The sequence below is a fragment of the Micromesistius poutassou genome, assembly GCF_964030765.1.
Source record: "Micromesistius poutassou genome assembly, chromosome: 24".
NCBI classification, from domain to species: domain Eukaryota; kingdom Metazoa; phylum Chordata; class Actinopteri; order Gadiformes; family Gadidae; genus Micromesistius; species Micromesistius poutassou.
Genome location: NC_140294.1, coordinates 1,587,369 through 1,606,981, shown reverse-complemented (window position 1 = coordinate 1,606,981; position 19,613 = coordinate 1,587,369). Strand labels below are relative to the sequence as shown.

General features: G+C 43.0%; 2 protein-coding genes across 6 annotated transcripts; both read right to left on the bottom strand.

Annotated features, from left to right (window-relative positions):
• Window positions 1-3,222: 3,222 nt before the first annotated feature.
• Window positions 3,223-5,690, bottom strand: LOC311369840 (zinc finger protein RFP-like). Its single transcript, XM_084488060.1, has 2 exons — window positions 5,594-5,690; window positions 3,223-5,485 (listed from the first exon to the last, which is right to left on the bottom strand). Exon 2 carries the CDS (start codon window positions 5,481-5,483, stop codon window positions 3,840-3,842), a length of 1,644 nt encoding a protein of 547 aa, XP_084344186.1. The 5' UTR covers window positions 5,484-5,485; window positions 5,594-5,690; the 3' UTR covers window positions 3,223-3,839.
• Window positions 5,691-6,701: 1,011 nt separating this feature from the next.
• On the bottom strand, window positions 6,702-19,098 carry LOC311369826 (E3 ubiquitin-protein ligase TRIM39-like; the record flags this gene model as incomplete). 5 transcript variants are annotated; one of them, XM_084488041.1, is made up of 2 exons in its annotated part: window positions 6,702-8,206; window positions 11,480-11,968. In XM_084488041.1, 2 exons carry the CDS (start codon window positions 11,966-11,968, stop codon window positions 7,070-7,072), a joined length of 1,626 nt encoding a protein of 541 aa, XP_084344167.1. The 5 variants fall into 5 exon arrangements, with proteins under 5 accessions (XP_084344167.1, XP_084344164.1, XP_084344166.1 ...); XM_084488038.1 differs by lacking the exon at window positions 11,480-11,968 and adding an exon at window positions 8,806-8,885 and having other exon boundaries at window positions 6,704-8,697; XM_084488040.1 differs by lacking the exon at window positions 6,702-8,206 and adding an exon at window positions 18,789-18,910 and having other exon boundaries at window positions 10,343-11,846.
• Window positions 19,099-19,613: the final 515 nt, after the last annotated feature.

The window sequence follows — 19,613 nt, the reverse complement described above, 5'->3', positions numbered from 1 at the left end:
AGGGCAGACAAACCAGACGAACAAGTTGACTATTCAGAGACATCACAGTCAATGCCAGCACAGAGACAGCAAAACAAACCTAAAATCTGCCGTGGCATTTAACAATGTCACATTATCACTGGTGGTGCATTATGGGTAGCTTTTACATGCCAGGGACAAACAGTGTGAAAATCTGAAGTTATGGACAACTGGTTTTGTAGTTTGGTTCTAGTTGTTATTTAGGGTTATCAAGGTGTACAAGGTCACTTGCAGTCAAGTTGTGAAGAAAACCAAACACGCTGTGGGAGCTGGTCCCAACCCACTATCAGAATTTAAAACATGCATTCTGGCTGACGTCTGGTAGACGGAAGTTTTCCATTAAGGGGCGGGGCTTGATTTCAGATCTGGTTTTCATCGTCTCTGGGGTGGAGCCAGAACACTTGATTCATGTAATCTGATAACCCAGAACTGCCAGTAACTTAAAGTGCAGTAGCATGTGAGTAATAGAGGGTCATTTGAGGGCATATTTACATACGTTTTTAAAAAGTTATGCATTTATGTTGAGATTTGCAGCAGGATCCATCCACATCACTACTATGTAACCCACTGCATCACCTTTCATCAATCAAACCACAACAAAACAAGAAAACACTTTTCGGTATGATGGCTGTATGATGTCATCATATAAGGTTCTTTATTTCCCTATTATACACACAAACACATGAAACGCACACACACAAACGTGTGACACAAATGTGTCACCATACCAACAACTCAGCAGGAAACCAAAGTCAGTCAGTCAGTCAGTCAGTCAGTCAGTCAATCGGTCAGGTCAGGTCAGGTCAGGTCAGGTCAGGCTCTCTCTCTCTCTTAATGCGTCATGGTAAACGGAAGAATATATAGTGACAAGGGGGGAGAGCAAAAGATAGAGAGAGAGAGAGACACACACAGACATACAGACAAACAGAGAGAGGGAGAGATGAATCAAACCAGATAAATCATTGACATGACCTTTAAGGCTAGTAGCTAGGCTAGTATTTAACCCCCTAAACCCTAAGCCCTCTACAGGACAAGGAAACACCCCCTAAAAGCCCAGAGGAAGGAACCCTGGACCGACCGATAATAAAACACCTTAGTGGACGTTATGACGCTTTAGACGACACAACATTTAACACAACTGAGGGTGAGATGGTTAGCAAGGAGGTCGCTCATCAATGAGTTGTTGTGGGTTTCCTTTGGGTGCCGCTCCTCCCAAATTCTCCCAAACATTTTATTTTGTTCGCTTTGAGCTCGCTAGAAAGGCCATGTCTGCTGGCGGTGTGCTGCGCTGCACACGCTACTTAAGTTTGAGTTTGTTTTTTTCATTTTAATAAACGGTGACTCAAGGATTCCAGGAATCCTTTGGGTGGTTTGAATCTCTGGTCCCTGGTGGCTCGACCGGTAGAGCTTGGCAGTTGGTGCCGCGCCCTCAGAGAACCACAGAACAGCCCGTAGTTCAGGAAGGAACTGAAGTCATTAATTCATTCAGGAATTTTAATTGATCATTCAAGCAGACATCTTTTCTACACTATTTATAGATCGGTTTGCATTATTTCTATTCGCTGACTCCCTCTCTAGGTGAAACACCTGCTCGTTCAGGCATCACCTCTGATTGGCTGATGGGGTGACCCGGTCACCTGCTGATTCAGGCATCACCTCTGATTGGCCGATAGGGTGACCCGGTCCCCTGCTGATTGGGCGCTGATGCGACACACCTGTGCTGGGCTGATTGAAGCTGAACTGAAGGGGCGTTCACAGGGGGGCCGGCAGCCCTGCAGCCCCACAGTGAACCAGGACTGTTGAGGGGCTCAGGGGACCCGGTGGGTTGGTTTGTTTAGACTCCTCGTCCAAAGGATCCCCAATGTCCTCCCTGAGCAGCCCAGACCTGGGCCTTCATCTCACTGGACGCTCTGGATACAAACGCCTGCTAATGGTCGTATTGTGAGTTATAGTTTGGCTAACATGGTCTTCTATAGTTGTAGGTGAGAGAAGGTTTAGGAACCAGACAGAATAGCCACATACAACGAGTCTTGTTTTTAATGCCATTGAGATTTTTTTTATATCACAACAAAACTGTCAACAATTCTGTTTTCTTTGTCTTATCTCATCTAATTCGGTATAGGTAGTTCTTTCTGCAGGGTGTTTCACATTCTTACTCCTTTTTAAATGGAGCACGTACACCGGGGGTGATTCCCTAAACCACGCGGTCGGTGGCTTGTCCAAAGCGTGTGACGTCATCACTCAGCCAGAGTTCAGCACCTTGGAGAGCAACAGCGGACGACGTCTCCCACTCTGTCTGCTGCGGCTGTCCTCGACACACCCGCCACCAAGCCGACGCCATACACGTTGAACTCATTTAACACCTTCATGTTATTCATCTGTGCAATTCTATACTGATCAAAATAAATATAGAAAGAAAGGAAGAGAGAGAGATGCGCGCACACACACACACACACACACACACACACACACACACACACACACACACACACACACACACACACACACACCTCTCCTGCATGTAATCTTTCATAATTTTATGTCCATTTTTTTGTTTTTTCTTGCCTCGTGTTTTCTCTTAAAGCTCCAATGGCTGACCAGCGTCAGCACACTTCAAAATAACATAACACATAAAAAGAAGATTCTCCTCCTCCCTCGGTGCGGTGGTGGGAACAACTAAAGCGCCACGTGGAGCCGTGTGGTTTGATTCGGTAGTGCCGGGGAACCCTGAGGTGACCACGCGCCACGCAGATATTCACCGCCTTCTACCGACGAACGACGACGTGACTGCACGTTTCTAAACGGCACCTGCTCTATGTAGCCCACGTGAGGTAATTAAGGACGTTATTAATTATTTAATTGCAGGTGGCTATAGTTTATACCTTAATCATGCGATTAAATAAAACGAAAAGTTAGTTAAATTAGATGTACTGCAAAATAGGGTTTACGATATACAGTGTGTATCAGGAACCAGTCGACGGGCTGAATGTCCACCGTTTGAAGGACTAGTGCTCCCCCTGACGGTAGAAGTAAGCATTACACATCAGTCCAGTGATAACAATATCCAATATCGCTGACCTAAAATATGATAAAATAGAAACAACTGAAAGAATAAAGACATTCCTTCAACATTTTTTGTAATGTATTTAATAAATAATGATTGGGAAAAAATCCAGAATTTCAGAGGAGAGCTGAGAATGTAGACACACATGTAGTCACTGGGAGCTTTGTGTTATGTTGGGTTGTTGACATGGTAAAGATTAAAAGTCATTGACTGGCCACCAGCTGCAAAAATGTACAACTATTCTGGGATTTCAATCCTTCCTTGAATCCCATCAATTGTAAAAGGTTTTGGACCTGGATGGACCGAATACACATTGTACTGAGATTGTACCTATTCCACTGAATACATGCTGAGAATGTACCTATTCTACTGAACACATATTTTACTGGGAATGTACTTCTTCCACAGAAAATGTCCCCATTCTACTTTTGGTAATTTTTTATTTATCCGAAAACTGTACAAACATTGTATTGTGTTATCAAAAATTATTCAAAATAATAAACAAATATAACTATTTGGTTTAAAAAACGATTGATAATGTGATCAAAATTAACATTTCACATTTTCAGCTAACGATATCATTAAACAAACAAAAAATAAATCAGAAAAAAAAATATTGAACATACAGTGTAACCAGTTATAATGGGTTGATAGTACACAGTGTTAGTTAGTAATAGTACGATATGAATGCAGTTATCTCCCATGGTAGAGATTCTAATTGAGAAAACAACATTTGTTTTTTGGGTTGTTTGATTGTTTATCTTATAATCAAAGAAAGGTCTGTTTGATTGACAGGAGAGATGATCAGGGGGGAAGAGTTTATACCTCCATAATAACAGTAACCTGGACTGAGGAATGGATAGAGAGGCTCACTGAAGGTGCAGCCGGTAGCAGAGTAGATATGAACCCTGGCTTCCACATCATAGAAGGAGAGCAGACCCTCATCATAATCAACAAACACCCCCACCTTCTGGAGCTCAGCTCTCAGAGGGAGACGGACAGCAGGGTTATCATTAAATACCAACCCATCCTTTTTGTAGTAAAAAGTCCAGAAACCCATCTTAGGGGTGAATATGATCTGACCTTTTCTGTTGCTGGACTCTCTGGCCACTCCTAACCACCATTCAGTCTTGTCTTTAACCTGGACCTCAAAGTAAAATCTCCCTGAGGAGAAGCTCTGCCTCGTGAGAACACGTGGATACTGTGTAAATCTCTTAGGGTTGTCTGGGAGTTTCTTCACTACACCTCCATGATGCACTTGTTTCCCATCCTCAGACAGGATGAGCCAGGGATGAGCTGTATCAGGATCCAGAGTCACATCTACTTCATACTGCTGGACCCTCTTCAGTTCAGCATCATCACGCAGCTTCTTCATCTCCATGTTCAGTGTCTCCTCCAGCTGATCCAGGGATCTCCCCAAGGTCCCGTATGACGGAGGACGGACCTCCACTGTCGTCCAGTCCCTGGTGTGTGGAGGATCCTTCAGGGATCTGAAGGCCTGGAGGAAGTGGAGGTGGTCTTTAGTGTGTGAGAGCTGCTTTACCTCTGAGATTCTATTGGTCAGATCTTCTATTTCCTTCTCCAGCTCTTTGATGAGGTCTTCAGCTTGTGTCTCTGTGGATTTCAGTCTCTCTTTAACCATTTGGTTGAGATCATCTTGGCACTTTTCAATGCAGCGCATCAGAGCAGTGAGGACCTGCACACCATCGGCTATCTCTCTGTCTGCGTCTGCTTTGCTGCGTTTAACTGTGTCTTGAATCTCCTGAATATTTTTTTGTCTCTCCAGGATCATCTGCTGAACTTCAGCCTCTATCTTCCCCAGCTGGGCCGTCTTCACTTCATATTCCTCCTTTAGAGGTACAACAGGATGGGACCTGTGGTCACCCTCTGTGCAGAACTGACACACACACACCTGTTCAGTCTGGCAGAAGAGCTCCAGAAGTCGGTCGTGTTTCTTACACACCCTGTCTTCCAGACGGTCCATAGGCTCGACCAGCCGATGTCTCTTCAGGCCTGCGACTCTCTGATGTGGCTCCAGGTGGGTTTGGCAGTAAGAGATAAGACACACTAGGCAGGACTTCACGGCCTTCAGCTGGGTCCCAGTACAGAAGTCACAGGGAACTTCTGCTGGTTCAACACAAGGCTGCTCTTTTACTCGTACGGACGTTCCAAACTGATCAACCATTTCTGAAAAGAGGATATTGACCCGTAAATCGGGTTTTGTGTTGAAAAGCTCGTTGCAAACGGGACATTTGTACTTGACTTGTTCATTCCAGAACTTTGTAATACAGGTTCTGCAGAAGTTGTGTCCACATGGTGTGGTGACTGGGCTGCTGAATACATCCAGACAGATGGAACATGAAAAGTTCTCCTCAGACCAGGTAGTGTTAGCAGAGGCCATTCCTAGACACAGACGACAAGGTTTATGTATTGAGCAATCCCATTATTTTTGTTTTTCCATAACGGCAAAATGGGTTTTAACTTCTCACAAAGTTGTGCTGCTTTACTCACCTTGTTCTGGTTTCTGTCTGTCAGACTTTTTAATGCGTGTTATTTTTCTCCTGAAAGGAAGAACTGCTTTCACGTCGAGTGCTTTAGGTTTCGTTTCCTCAACATGACGTCCTCTCCTCTCCTCCCCTAACGCCTGGCTCCTCCCCTAACGTCTGGCTCCATCCTCACGGCACATGAGCGCACTGCATTATTGCGCACAGTGTGGCCTCTTCAAATGCGTTTTTGTGTGTTCTCTTCTTTCTGGAGTTAAGAGAGCCGGTGATTTAGTGGTTATTTGCGACTGTAACTGGGATCATCGGTGTTGTAGATCTATCCGGGTTCCCGGGGCTTCCCGAATACTTTCAATCCAACCCCGAACCGATTGTCAACAGAAACAGAGTGCAAAGAGTTGTTCATTGGCGCTACGCTGCTGTAGGAACTCTCCCCGATGTGTACGCGCACAGTGCACACACGAGCAGCAGAGCTGAGAGCAGCAGACAGCGATACAGTCAGGGCCTTTAGATGACAGGTTAGGGGTCCACACTCACTTTTCTATCACGGTCTATGGAGCCACTGAAGTTACCTGCCACCCCCCCCCCCCCGGTCACGCTACAAAGCTTTAGTTCCACCGCTGCAAGCCCCCCCGAGTGTTACGTTGTTTTGATCGCTGTATATGTTTGAATGGAGTTACGTTTTGTGTAGTGAGAAGTACCTGGAAGAAAACAGCATTTAGTGGAGCAAAATAATTGTGCGCTGTCTTAAAAAAGGCTAAATTAGAATATTTGCCCAAATAAATTGTAATATTGCCTAGGTAATTTGTAAACACGTGTAATGTGTATGCAAGACAATACTTAACACAATCCTGGATGAGCTAGAAAGGAGAGCAGAGATAGGAGAGAGGAGGAAGAGAAGAGAGAGGAAGGAGAGAGGAGAAACTAAGATGAGAGGATGAAGGAGAGGAGAGCTGACAAGACAAAGTCACGGTACTCACACACATGGGGAGAATCTTTACATGTAGTCACTGTGACCTTTGTGTAAGTGTGTTACACATGTTGGGTTGTTGTATGGTGGACATTAAAAGTAAGTCGACTCATCATCTGTTTTTCTATTTTTATTTAAATCAGAAAAGTTGTCATACATTCATACATTTTATTGTGTTTTCAATCATGATTCATAAGTAAATGATTTGATTATTATGATGCAAATGAATCCCTGAAAATAGTATAACTGCAACCATAAACAATTGTATAGCAGTAAACCATTAGAAAAAACATGAGAAAAAAGACAATGAAGTACGTATATATTGTAATGTAATCATTTTCAATGGGTTATATTTTTTAATAGTCAGAGTTATTTTCTTAATTAAATTTTCCTTTTTAAATGACAGCAGTACAACATTAAAGCAGTTCTCTCAGACCTCACATAGTAGAGATTCTAATTCAGGAAACAACATTAGTTGTTTTGGTCGTTTGATTATTTTATTATCAAACAAAGGTCCTAGTCTGTTTGATTGACAGGTGAGATGATCAGGGGGGGAGAGTATCTACCTCTATAATGTAAACCTGGATCGAGGAATGGATAGAGAGGCTCTCTAAAGGTGCAGCCAGTAGCAGAGTAGATATGAACCCTGGCTTCCACATCATAGAAGGAGACCAGACCCTCATCATAATCAACAAACACCCCCACCTTCTGGAGCTCAGCTCTCAGAGGGAAAAGGACACCAGGGTCATCATTAAATACCATCCCATCCTTGTCGTAGTAAAGTGTCCAGTAACCCGTCTCAGGGGTCAATACGATCTCACCTTTTCTGTTGATGGACTCTCTGGCCACTCCTAAACACCATTCAGTCTTGTCTTTAACCTGGACCTCAAAGTAAAATCTCCCTGAGGAGAAGCTCTGCCTCGTGATGACATATATATACTCTGTAAATCTCTTAGGGTTGTCTGGGAGTTTCTTCACTACACCTCCATTCTGTACTTGTTTCCCATCCTCAGACAGCATGAGACAGCGATGAGCTGTATCAGGATCCAGAGTCACATCTACTTCATACTGCTGGACCCTCTTCAGTTCAGCATCACCACACAGTTTCTTCATCTCCATGTTCAGTGTCTCCTCCAGCTGATCCAGGGATCTCCTCAAGGTCCCTACGTATGACGGAGGACGGACCTCCACCGTCGTCCAGTCCCTGGTGGGTGAAGGATTCTTCAGGGATCTGAAGGCCTGGAGGAAGTGGAGGTGGTCTTTAGTGTGTGAGAGCTGCTTTACCTCTGAGCTTCTATTGGTCAGATCTTCTATTTCCTGCTCCAGCTCTTTGATGAGGTCTTCAGCTTGTTTCTCTGTGGATTTCAGTCTCTCTTTAACAATTTGGTTGAGATCATCCTGGCACTTTTCAATGCAGCGCATCAGAGCAGTGATGATCTGCAAACCATCAGCTATCTCTCTGTCTGCATCTACTTTGCTGCGTTTAACTGTGTTTTTAATCTCCTTAATCGTTATTTTTCTCTCTTGGATCATCTGCTGAACTTCAGCCTCTATCTTCCCCAGCTGGGCAGTCTTCACTTCATATTCCTCCTTCAGAGGTACAACAGGATGGGACTTGTGGTCAGTCTCTGTGCAAAACTGACATACAGACACCTGTTCAGTTTGGCAGAAGAGCTCCAGAAGTCGGTCGTGTTTCTTACACACCCTGTCTTCCAGACGGTCCATAGGCTCGACCAGCCGATGTTTCTGCAGGCGTGCGACCCTCTGATGTGGCTCCAGGTGGGTTTGACAGTAAGACATAAAACACCCTAGGCAGGACTTCACAGCCTTCAGCTGGGTCCCAGTACAGACGTCACAGGGAACTTCTGCTGGTTCCACACAAGGCTGCTCTTTTACTCGTACGGACGTTCCAAACCGATCAACCATCTCTGATAAGAGGATATTGACACGTAAATCAGGTCTTGTGTTGAAAAGCTCATTACAAACAGGACATTTGTACTTGACTTGTTCATCCCAGAACTTAGTAATACAGGTTCTGCAGAAGTTGTGTCCGCATGGTGTGGTGACTGGACTGTTGAACACATCCAGACAGATGGAACATGAAAAGTTCTCCTCAGACCAGGTAGTGTTAGCAGAGGCCATTCCTAGACACAGACGACAATGTTTATGCATTGAGCAATCCCATTATTTTTGTTTTTCCATAACGGCAAAATCGGTTTTAACTTCTCTCAAAGTTGTGCTGCTTTACTCACCTTGTTCTGGTTTCTGTCTGTCAGACTAGTTAATGCGTGTTATTTTTCTCCTGAAAGAAAGAACTGCTTCCACGTCAGAGTAATTTAGGTTTCGTTTCCCCAACATGACGTCCTCTCCTCTCCTCCCCTAACGCCTGGCTCCTCCCCTAACGTCTGGCTCCATCCTCACGGCACATGAGCGCACTGCATTATTACGCACTGTGTGGCCTCTTCAAATGCGTTGACGTGTGTTCTCTTCTTTCTGGAGTTAAGATAGCCGGTGCAGAACAAGAGACTTGATGGTGTTTGGTGATTTAGTGGTTATTTGCGACTGTAACTGGGATTCATCGGTGTTGATCTATCCGGGTTTCCGAGGCTTCCCCGAATACTTTTTATCCAACCCCGATTTGATTTTTAACAAACACAGACAGAGAGCAAAGAGCTGTTTATTGGCGCTACGCTGCTGTAGGATCTCTCCCCGATGTGCACGCGCACAGTGCACACACGAGCAGCAGAGCTGAGAGCAGCAGACAGCGATACAGTCTGGTCAGTGGGGGATTTCCTTTTGCTTTTGGAAAGTTTGCCCCGTTTGAAATACTAGTGCACCCCCTGCTGGTAAAAGTGGGTCACACACACACAAACACACACACACACACACACACACACACACACACACACACACACACACACACACACACACACACACACACACACACACAACAAGAGAGGAAGACAGAGCAGGGAACACAGGAGACACAAGGGAGAAGGAGAACATGAGACACAAGGAATGACAGCGCCAATGTCCATGCTCAGTGGACACAGCCTGGCCATAGAGCAAGGCCGTCACAGGCAGACCTGGCTACCCAGAGAAGCCAGGCTGGGTCAATTCTGTCCCCAGGAGAGGGAGACTGAAGACCACTTCCTACTGCAATGTATGAGACACAAGGAACTAAGAGGGGAGGGAAAAGAGAGAGAGGGGAAGAGAGAGGGAGAAAGAGCGAAGAGGGAGAGCGAGGGAGAGTAAGGAGAATGTAGATATTCTACTGAGTAAAGATCGTATTCAGATTGTAGCTATTCTACTGAGTAAAGATTGTATTCAGAATGTACCTATTCTACTGAGTAAATATTGTACTGAGAATGTACCTATTCCACAGAAAAGGACCCCATTCTACTTTTTGTACATTTTTATTGAAATAAAAATCATACATACATTTGATTGTGTCATTCATAATTCAAAAATATAAACAAATAAAAACTTATTTTTTCAACTTGCTGCAAACATGTTAATATTATATATATATATATATATATAATTTTATATTGGTAAACATAAAAACAATCGGTAAATCAGACATTGATCAATAAAGTATATGTAATGTAATCATGGGTTACATTTAATAAAAGTAAGGTGTTATTATCTTATTGAATTTATCCTTGTTAGATTACAGCAGTACAACATTAAAGCAGTTCTCTCAGATCTCACAAAGTAGAGATTCTAATTCAGGAAACAACATTAGTTGTTTTGATTGTTTGATTATTTTATTATCAAACAAATGTCCTAGTCTGTTTGATTGACAGATGAGATGATCATGGGGGCAGAATTGTTACCTTTATAATCATTGTTGCATGGGCAAAGGAATGGATAGAGAGGCTCAGTAAAGGTGCAGCCAGTAGCAGAGTAGATATGAACCCTGGCTTCCACATCATAGAAGGAGACCAGACCCTCATCATAATCAACAAACACCCCCACCTTCTGGAGCTCAGCTCTCAGAGGGAGACGGAGAGCAGGGTTTCCAGTAAATACCAACCCATCCTTGTAGTAGAAAAGAATCCAGTGACCCGTCTCAGGGGTCCACATGGTCTGACCTTTTCTGTCAATGGACTCTCTGGCAACTCCTACATACCATCCAGTCTTGTCTTCAACCTGGACCTCAAAGTAAAATCTCCCTGAGGAGAAGCTCTGCCTCGTGAGAACATATACATGCTGTGTAAATCGCTTAGGGTTGTCTGGGAGTTCCTTCACTACATTTCCATCATGTACTTGTTTCCCATCCTCAGAGAGGGTGAGCTTGGGATGAGCTGTATCAGGATCCAGAGTCACATCTACTTCATACTGCTGGACCCTCTTCAGTTCAGCCTCACGCAGCTTCTTCATCTCCATGTTCAGTGTCTCCTCCAGCTGATCCAGGGATCTCCTCAAGGTCCCTACGTATGATGGAGGACGGACCTCCACCGTCGTCCAGTCCCTGGTGGGTGGAGGATCCTTCAGGGATCTGAAGGTCTGGAGGAAGTGGAGGTGGTCTTTAGTGTGTGAGCGCTGCTTCACCTCTGAGCTTCTATTGGTCAGATCTTTTATTTCCTTTTCCATCTCTTTAATGAGGCCTTCAGCTTGTTTCTCTGTGGATTTATGTTTCTCTCTAACCGTTCGATAGAATTCATCCCGGCACTTTTCAATGTGGCGCATCAGAGCAGTGATGACCTGCAAACCATCAGCTATCTCTCTGTCTGCGTCTTTCTTGCTCATTTCTACTGTGTCTTTGATCTCCTTAATCTTTTGTTTTCTCTCCTGGATCATCTGCTGAACTTCAGACACAATCTTCCCCAACTGGGCCATCTTCACTTCATATTCCTCCTTTAGAGGTACAACTGGGTGGAACTTGTGGTCTGTCTCTGGGCAGAACTGACACACACACACCTGTTCGGTTTGGCAGAAGAGCTCCAGAAGTCGGTCGTGTTTCTTACACATCCTGTCTTCCAGACGGTCCATAGGCTCGACCAGCCGATGTTTCTTCAGGACTGTGACTCTCTGATGTGGCTCCAGGTGAGTTTGGCAGAAAGACATAAGACACACTAGGCAGGACTTCACAGCCTTCAGCTGGGTCCCAGTACAGACGTCACAGGGAACTTCTCCTGGTTCCACACAAGGCTCCTCTTTTACTCGTAGGGACGTTCTAAACTGAGCGGCCAGCTCTGATAAGAGGGTATTGACCTGTAGATCAGGTTTTGTGTTGAAAATCTTGTTGCAAACAGGACACTTGTACCGGACTTGTTCATCCCAGAAGCTTGTAATACAGGTTCTGCAGAAGTTGTGTCCACATGGTGTGGAAACTGGACTGCTGAACACATCCAGACAGATGGGACATGAAAAGTTCTCTTCAGACCAGGAAGTGTTAGCAGAGGCCATTCCTGGACACAGACGACAACGTGTATCTATTAACCATTCCATTATTCTTGTAATACCATCACTGGGAGACAGGATTTAACTCAAAGTTGTGCTTATTTACTCACCTTTTTGTGGTTTCTGTCTCTCAGGCAATTTTTTCCAAAATGCGATTTACTTTACTCCTGACAGAGAGTACTGCTTCCACGTCGGGTGGCTTTGGTTTCAATGAACCTTAAGTTTTATTTCCTGAACAAGACGTCCTCTCCTCTCCTAACTCCTGGCTCCTCCCCTAACACCTTGCTCCGCCCCCACGGACGCAGTTCACTAATGGTTCAAGTTCCACACTCTGGCTTTGGGTGCATTCATGCACTGTAATTCAAATACGTTGATGTTTCTTCAAATATGTTTGCGACACGACAAAACACTGACCATGAGCTGGTGAAAAGCCAGAGACATTGTGGTGATTTAATGGTGATTTGCCACTGGAACTGGGATTAAGAGCTTTACAAAAACAACTGACTTGACTTTCCTGAGGCTGGTATATTTCACCACAGCCTTTATAAAAGCAACCCTCTATCTTTGTGCCTGGTTTATATGTGCTATTATGGTTTGTGATTTGATATTGAGTCAACACTGGTAGTTTTATAAGGCTTATCTCCCAGACTTTAACCTCATAAATGTATGTGTGAGTACGAGTCTGCAGAAAACTCTTACCAGAACGGCTGATCAAAAGAAAAAAAGAGAACAAGATATAGAGAGATTATCTATTCATACTGTATATATAGATATATATAAATAGATAAAGTCCACGCTCTGATAAAATGGACCAATGACAATCCAGGTCTTCAAGCCACGTTACAGCTCAACCTCCAAAAAACAACACCCCCACATCCAACTACGTGGCAGCAGTTATAGCCTAGTGGCTGCACACGCACACAAACACGCACAGCCTCTCCTGAGTGTAATCGTTTTTACAACTGGTTTGTTTTTTGGGTTCTTTCCCCTCTGTTCTTTCTTGGCTCGTGTTTTTCTTAAAGCTCCAACGGCCGACCAGCGACGACAACCTTTAAGAAACAGAGAAAAACAGAACAGAGAAACAGAAGACAGAAAGCTTCTCCTCCTCCCTCCTCCCTCGGTGCGGTGGCGGGAACAACTAAAGCGCCACGTGGAGCGCCTTTACCGTAAAGTCTACACAACCGAGAATATTCACCGCCTTCTACCGGCGAACGACAACGTGATTGCACGTTTCTAAACGGCACCTGCTCTAAGTAGCCCACGAGAGGTAATTAAGGAGGTCAACGTCATTCATTAATGAGTGGCAGGTGGCTGTAGAGTTTGTACCTTAATCATGCGATGAAATAAAAAAAAGAAGTGAATAATGTCTCAAAATATTAAATAAATAGTCAAATTAGATGTACTGTAAAATATGGTTGACGATATACTATGTTAATATGCTATAGGCTCCAGTGTGTGTCAGGAACCAGTCGACGGAGTGAGTGTCCAGTAGGACTAGTGCTCCCCCTGAGGGTAGAAGTAGGCATTACACATCAGCCCAGCGATAACAATATATAAATTATAGCTGCTGCGCAGCAATGGGTCGGGTCCGGGCTAATTTTGGCAAATTCTGAGCAACAAACAGGAGAATAGGAAGACAGGACAGTTGACCTTATAATGTTCAATTTGCACCAGTTGAGGATTGAACCCACAACCTCTGGAACCAAAGACCATTGTCTATCGCACTGAAAAGAAAAATCAGTTTTTGAGGTAAAATTCTGATATGTATTTGTCAAACATCTACTATGAGTCTAAGATGTTAGGAGCCTTCGCACATGGTCCAGTCCAAGCTATTTGGATTTTTAAATTTAGAGGCTTGCTGTGATGCCACCATCAGTACAACTGTCATGTGTTTCATGTTGAGGACATCTGACATTTTGATCTGTCATCATCATCATCATCATCACCACCCTTGCTGGGTCTCGAACTCACAATTCAGAACATTTTGTTGTTTTGTTTCGGAGTGCCAGCCCATAATGATTTTTTGAAAAAGGGGTGCCATTCCGAACCTGAAAAAAAGTCTGCCTTTGAAGGGACCTGCAGTTGTTCCCATGAGAGCAGAATTCAAAATGTTCTCAAAAATTCAGTTTTTGAGATAAAATTCTGATATTTGCCAAACTTCATCAACCATGACTCCAGAATATTCTCAATATAATATAATATTCTGCCACAGGTTGTTCAAAACCCAGTTAGAATGAAGTTGATACCTCATCAAAATACCAGATGGCCTCATTTAGAAATATAAATTCTTCTTGATGGAGACAGCACACCTCTGAATAAAAAAAAAAGAGAATCCAGGACACAATTGTATTCCTAGGTTGTTTTCTTTTTCTGAGAAAATCATCATGAATGAAAACTCACCAAACTCTGCACACAAAAGACAATAGTCCTGATGGTGGCGCTACAGCAAATGTCTAAATTTTAAAACTTTGAAAATTCATACGAAATCAACCATATGCGACAGCTTCACAACTTCCATTTAACTGTAGCCCCAACATTGGAGAAAGTTATGTACATTTTTTTTCCTTCACTCTGTTTTTTCAAAGACCAATTATGCTTTTCCAGCTTTTCAGACTCATAATGATTATTACTATCCTGTCTTCCTATTCCCGTTTGTTGCTCAATTGCCAAATTTTGCCCGGAACCGACCCATCGCTGCGCAGCACCTATAATTGTATTTTTTATTTGGAGGCTTGCTGTGATGTCACTATGAGGACTTCTGGCATTTTTATGTGTCATTATCATCATCACCCTTGCTGGGTCTTGAACCCACATCCCCTCGCACCACAAACCAGCGCTTAACTCAGTGAGCTAATTATCTGGAAGTGAGACATGGTGTGTGTCTTCTCAAATAGACTCAAGGAGTCAGTGTCCGGACAGCTGTTGTAAAGGCAAATTTAAAAAATGGTCAAAATTTCAGAAATTCAGTCATCTAAACAAAAATCTGATAATACATAAATTGCATCTTGACAGCATGGAAATGTTGGTGATTTGTTTTTAATGATAAGTGTTTTGCTTCATAAGAGAAAATATGATGTTTAAAAATTCCACTCTCACATTGGCTGCAGTTGTTCCCATGAGAGCAGAATTCAAAATGTTCTCAAAAATTCAGTTTTTGAGATAAAATTCTGATATTTGCCAAACTTCATCAACCATGACTCCAGAATATTCTCAATTTTTTTCAGGAAGATTGAAAATGTATTTATCAAGAATTTGATGGTATACGTTTACAGTACTGTTTACAGTCATACGTTTTCATGCACTGTAGGATCAATTTTTGCTTAATCAAAAATCCGAGAAACAAGTTTTGTTGAGGACGGTCTGGAGATGCTCTGTACCAAGTTTGGTGACAAATGAGCAAAAATTGTGGGAGGAGATACATTTTAAAAGTTTTACAGTTATTGAAAAAAACAGAGTGATGGACTTCATAATTTGTAATGAGTTTAAGTGGACAAAAGTTTCAGCAGTATTGAGGCTACATTGTGGTGAAGTTTCAACACTGTAGCATCTACCGTTGGTTTGGTAGGAATTTTTTAAGTTTTTAAATTTAAACGCTTATTGTGCCCCCCCTAGGAGGGGGGGGCACATGTCCTTGGAGTTGAGTGAATCTGGCATGGGACTGGACCTTTGTGCAAAGTTTGGTGAGTTTTCACCCATGGGAAGTATGACTTCCTTGGAAGAAGAAAGAATTCCTAGGAATACAATAGGTTCCCGGCAGCTTAGCTGCCCGGACCCTAAATATGACTAAACAGAGACAACTAAAATAATAAAGTTTAGAACTTTTCTGAATATATTTAATCAACGATTATGGGGACAAAACCCGCCATTTCAAAGAGTGGTGGGTTAATCTCCCCAGCAGAAAGGACACCAATGGGGAGTTGTTGTTGTTGTAGTGAATAGGCCTACCTGAAATAAAACAGAATTTGGCGCGATGAATTTAGTCTATTTTGGCTGGACTTTTAAGTTGCTCCATCAATATATGTTACGTATGCTTTGTGTGGCATAATGTGTGAGCAATACAGCTTATTTGTTTAAGCAAACTATTTTATATCAATGCAGGGAGCAAGGATTAGGAGACCCAAAGGACGTTCCGCCGCTCTGTGGTGATACCCGCTCCCGCCACTGGGTGTCGCTCATAACTGATTATGGGACTGCTGCTTGTACGTGCCAGGACACAGGTAGTAGACTATAGCAAAGACAAGTCAAAGTGGTCTATTCTGAGCTACCTAAATGAAACTTAAAGTTAAAATATTATACTAAAATAATCGAAATAGTACCTATGTAATATCTACTCGTAATGTGTAAGTATGGCAATAATTAACACAATCCTGGATGAGCTAGAAAGGAGGGCAGAGATAGGAGAGAGGAGGAAGAGAAGGGAGAGGAAGGAGAGAGGAGAAACTAAGAGGAGAGGATGAAGAGGAGAGGAGAGCTGATGAGACAAAGTCACAGTACTCACACACATGAGGAGAATCTTTACATGTAGCCACTGAGACCTTTGGGTAAGGTGTAACACATGTTGGGTTGTTGTATGGTGGAAATTTAAAGTCTTTCACTGGCTCACCAGCTACAAAATTGTGCAATTATTCTGTGCTTTGAATCCTTCCTTGAATCCCATCATTTGTAAAAAAGGGCTTTAAGGCCACACAGTTCTTTTTGTTTTACCCCAATGATAATATACCTAATCTGGTGAATACATATTGTACTGAGATTGTACCAATTCCACTGAAAATTAACCTATTCTACTGAATACATATTGTACTGAGATTGTAACTATTCCTCAGAAAATTAACTTATTCCAATGAATACATATTCCACAGAAAATGAACCTATTCCACTGAATACATATTGTTCTGAGAACAATCAACGAATGTCCCCATTCTACTTTTTATTCAAATCAGAAAAGTGTACAAACAATGTATTGTGTCGTCAAAAATGATGCAAAATAATAAACAAATATAAGTATTTGGTTAAAAAACGATCGATAATGTTAGCAAAATTAATAATTCACATTTTCAACATTTTATACAATCCCAATTTGATATCTTTAAATGTATAAAAAGCCTTCAGGAAAAAAGACATTGAACAATATAGTGTAGTTTTACCAGCTATAATGGATTATATTATAGTACAAAGTATTAATGGCTGATTGAATTTATCCTTGTTAAAAAACAGTGAATACTGCGATATGAATGCAGTTCTCTCAGATGTCACATGGTATTCTTATTCAGAAAAACAACATTAATTGTTTGGGTTGTTTGGTTATTTTATCATCAAACAAAGGTCCTAGTCTGTTTGATTGACAGGTGAGATGATCAGGGGGAGAGAGTTTCTACCTCTATTATGTAAACCTGGACCGAGGAATGGATAGAGAGGCTCTCTAAAGGTGCAGCCGGTAGCAGAGTAGATATGAACCCTGGCTTCCACATCATAGAAGGAGACCAGACCCTCATCATAATCAACAAACACCCCCACCTTCTGGAGCTCAGCTCTCAGAGGGAGACGGACATCAGGGTCATCATTGAATACCAACCCATCCTTGTTACAGTAAATATTCCAGTAACCTTTCTCAGGGGTCACTATGATCACACCTTTTCTGTTGATGGACTCTCTGGCCACTCCTAAACGCCATGCAGTCTTGTCTTTAACCTGGACCTCAAAATAAAATCTCCCTGAGGAGAAGCTCTGCCTAGTGAGAACACCTACACACTGTGTAAATCTCTTAGGGTTGTCTGGGAGTTTCCTCACTACACCTCCATCATATACTTTTTTCCTATCCTCAGACAAAATGAGCTGGGGATGAGCTGTATCAGGATCCAGAGTCACATCTACTTCATACTGCTGGACCCTCTTCCATTCACCATCACGCAGCTTCTTCATCTCCATGTTCAGTGTCTCCTCCAGCTGATCCAGGGATCTCCTCAAGGTCCCTAAGTATGACGGAGGATGGACCTCCACCGTCGTCCAGTCTGTGGTGGGTGGAGGATTCTTCAGGGATCTGAAGGTCTGGAGGAAGTGGAGGTGGTCTTGAGTGTGTGAGAGCTGCTTCACCTCTGAGCTTCTATTGGTCAGATCTTCTATTTCCTGCTCCAGCTCTTTGATGAGGTCTTCAGCTTGTTTCTGTGTGGATTTCAGTTTCTCTTTTACCGTTTTGTTGAGATTATCCCGGCACTTTTCAATGCAGCGCTTCAGAGCAGTGAGGATCTGCACACCATCGGCTATCTCTCTGTCTGCATCTGCTTTGCTGCGTTTAACTGTGTCTTTGATCTCCTTAATCTTAAGTTTTCTCTCCTGGATCATCTGCTGAACTTCAGCCTCTATCTTCCCCAGCTGGGCCATCTTTACTTCATATTCCTCCTTTAGAGGTACAACAAGATGGGACTTGTGGTCTGTCTCTGTGCAGAACTGACACAGACACACCTGTTCAGTCTGGCAGAAGAGCTCCAGAAGTCGTTCGTGTTTCTTACACATCCTGTCTTCCAGACGGTCCATAGGCTGGACCAGCCGATGTTTCTTCAGGACTGCAAATTTATGATGTGGCTCCAGGTGGGTTTGGCAGAAAGACATAAAACACCCTAGGCAGGACTTCACGGCCTTCAGCTGGGTCCCAGTACAGACGTCACAGGGAACTTCTCCTGGTTCAACACAAGGCTGCTCTTTTACTCGTACAGACGTTCCAAACCGATCAACCATCTCTGATAAGAGGATATTGACACGTAAATCAGGTTTTGTTTTGAAAAGCGCATTGCAAACGGGACATTTGTACTTCACTCGTTCGTCCCAGAACTTTGTAATACAGGTTCTGCAGAAGTTGTGTCCACATGGTGTGGTGACTGGACTGTTGAACACATCCAGACAGATGGAACATGAAAAGTTCTCCTCAGACCAGGTAGTGTTAGCAGAGGCCATTCCTAGACACAGACGACAAGGTTTATGTATTGAGCAATCCCATTATTTTTGTTTTTCCATAACGGCAAAATGGGTTTTAACTTCTCTGAAAGTTGTGCTGCTTTACTCACCTTGTTCTGGTTTCTGTCTGTCAGACTAGTTAATGCGTGTTATTTTTCTTCTGAAAGAAAGCACTGCTTCCACGTCAGAGTGCTTTAGGTTTCGTTTCTTCAACATGACGTCCTCTCCTCTCCTCCACTAACGCCTGGCTCCTCCCCTAACGTCTGGCTCCGCCCCCACGGGACATGAGCGCACTGCATTAATGGGCTCTGTGTGGCCTTTTCAAATGCGTTGATGTGTGTTCTCTTCTTTCTGGAGTTAAGAGAGCCGGTGCAAAACGAGAGACATTGTGGTGATTTAGACTGTTTTATTTATTTTTATCCTTTATTTTACCAGGAAGGTCCCATTGAGATACATTTTCTCTTCTTAGTCCTGGTCAAGATGATTGGTATTTCAGTAAAAAGACGAACATAAAACAAAAAGCTAACACACAACAGTTAACTAAAACACAGAACAAATAAAACATCAGGGTTAAAAGCAATGTGCATGTTAAATACAGTGACACTGTTCTGTTAGAGATGTTTTCAGATATTTTTTCCAAAAAACAAGAGAGGGTCATGAGTGCAAGTTCAGAACACTAGTTCGTTCCACACAAAGGGAGCCA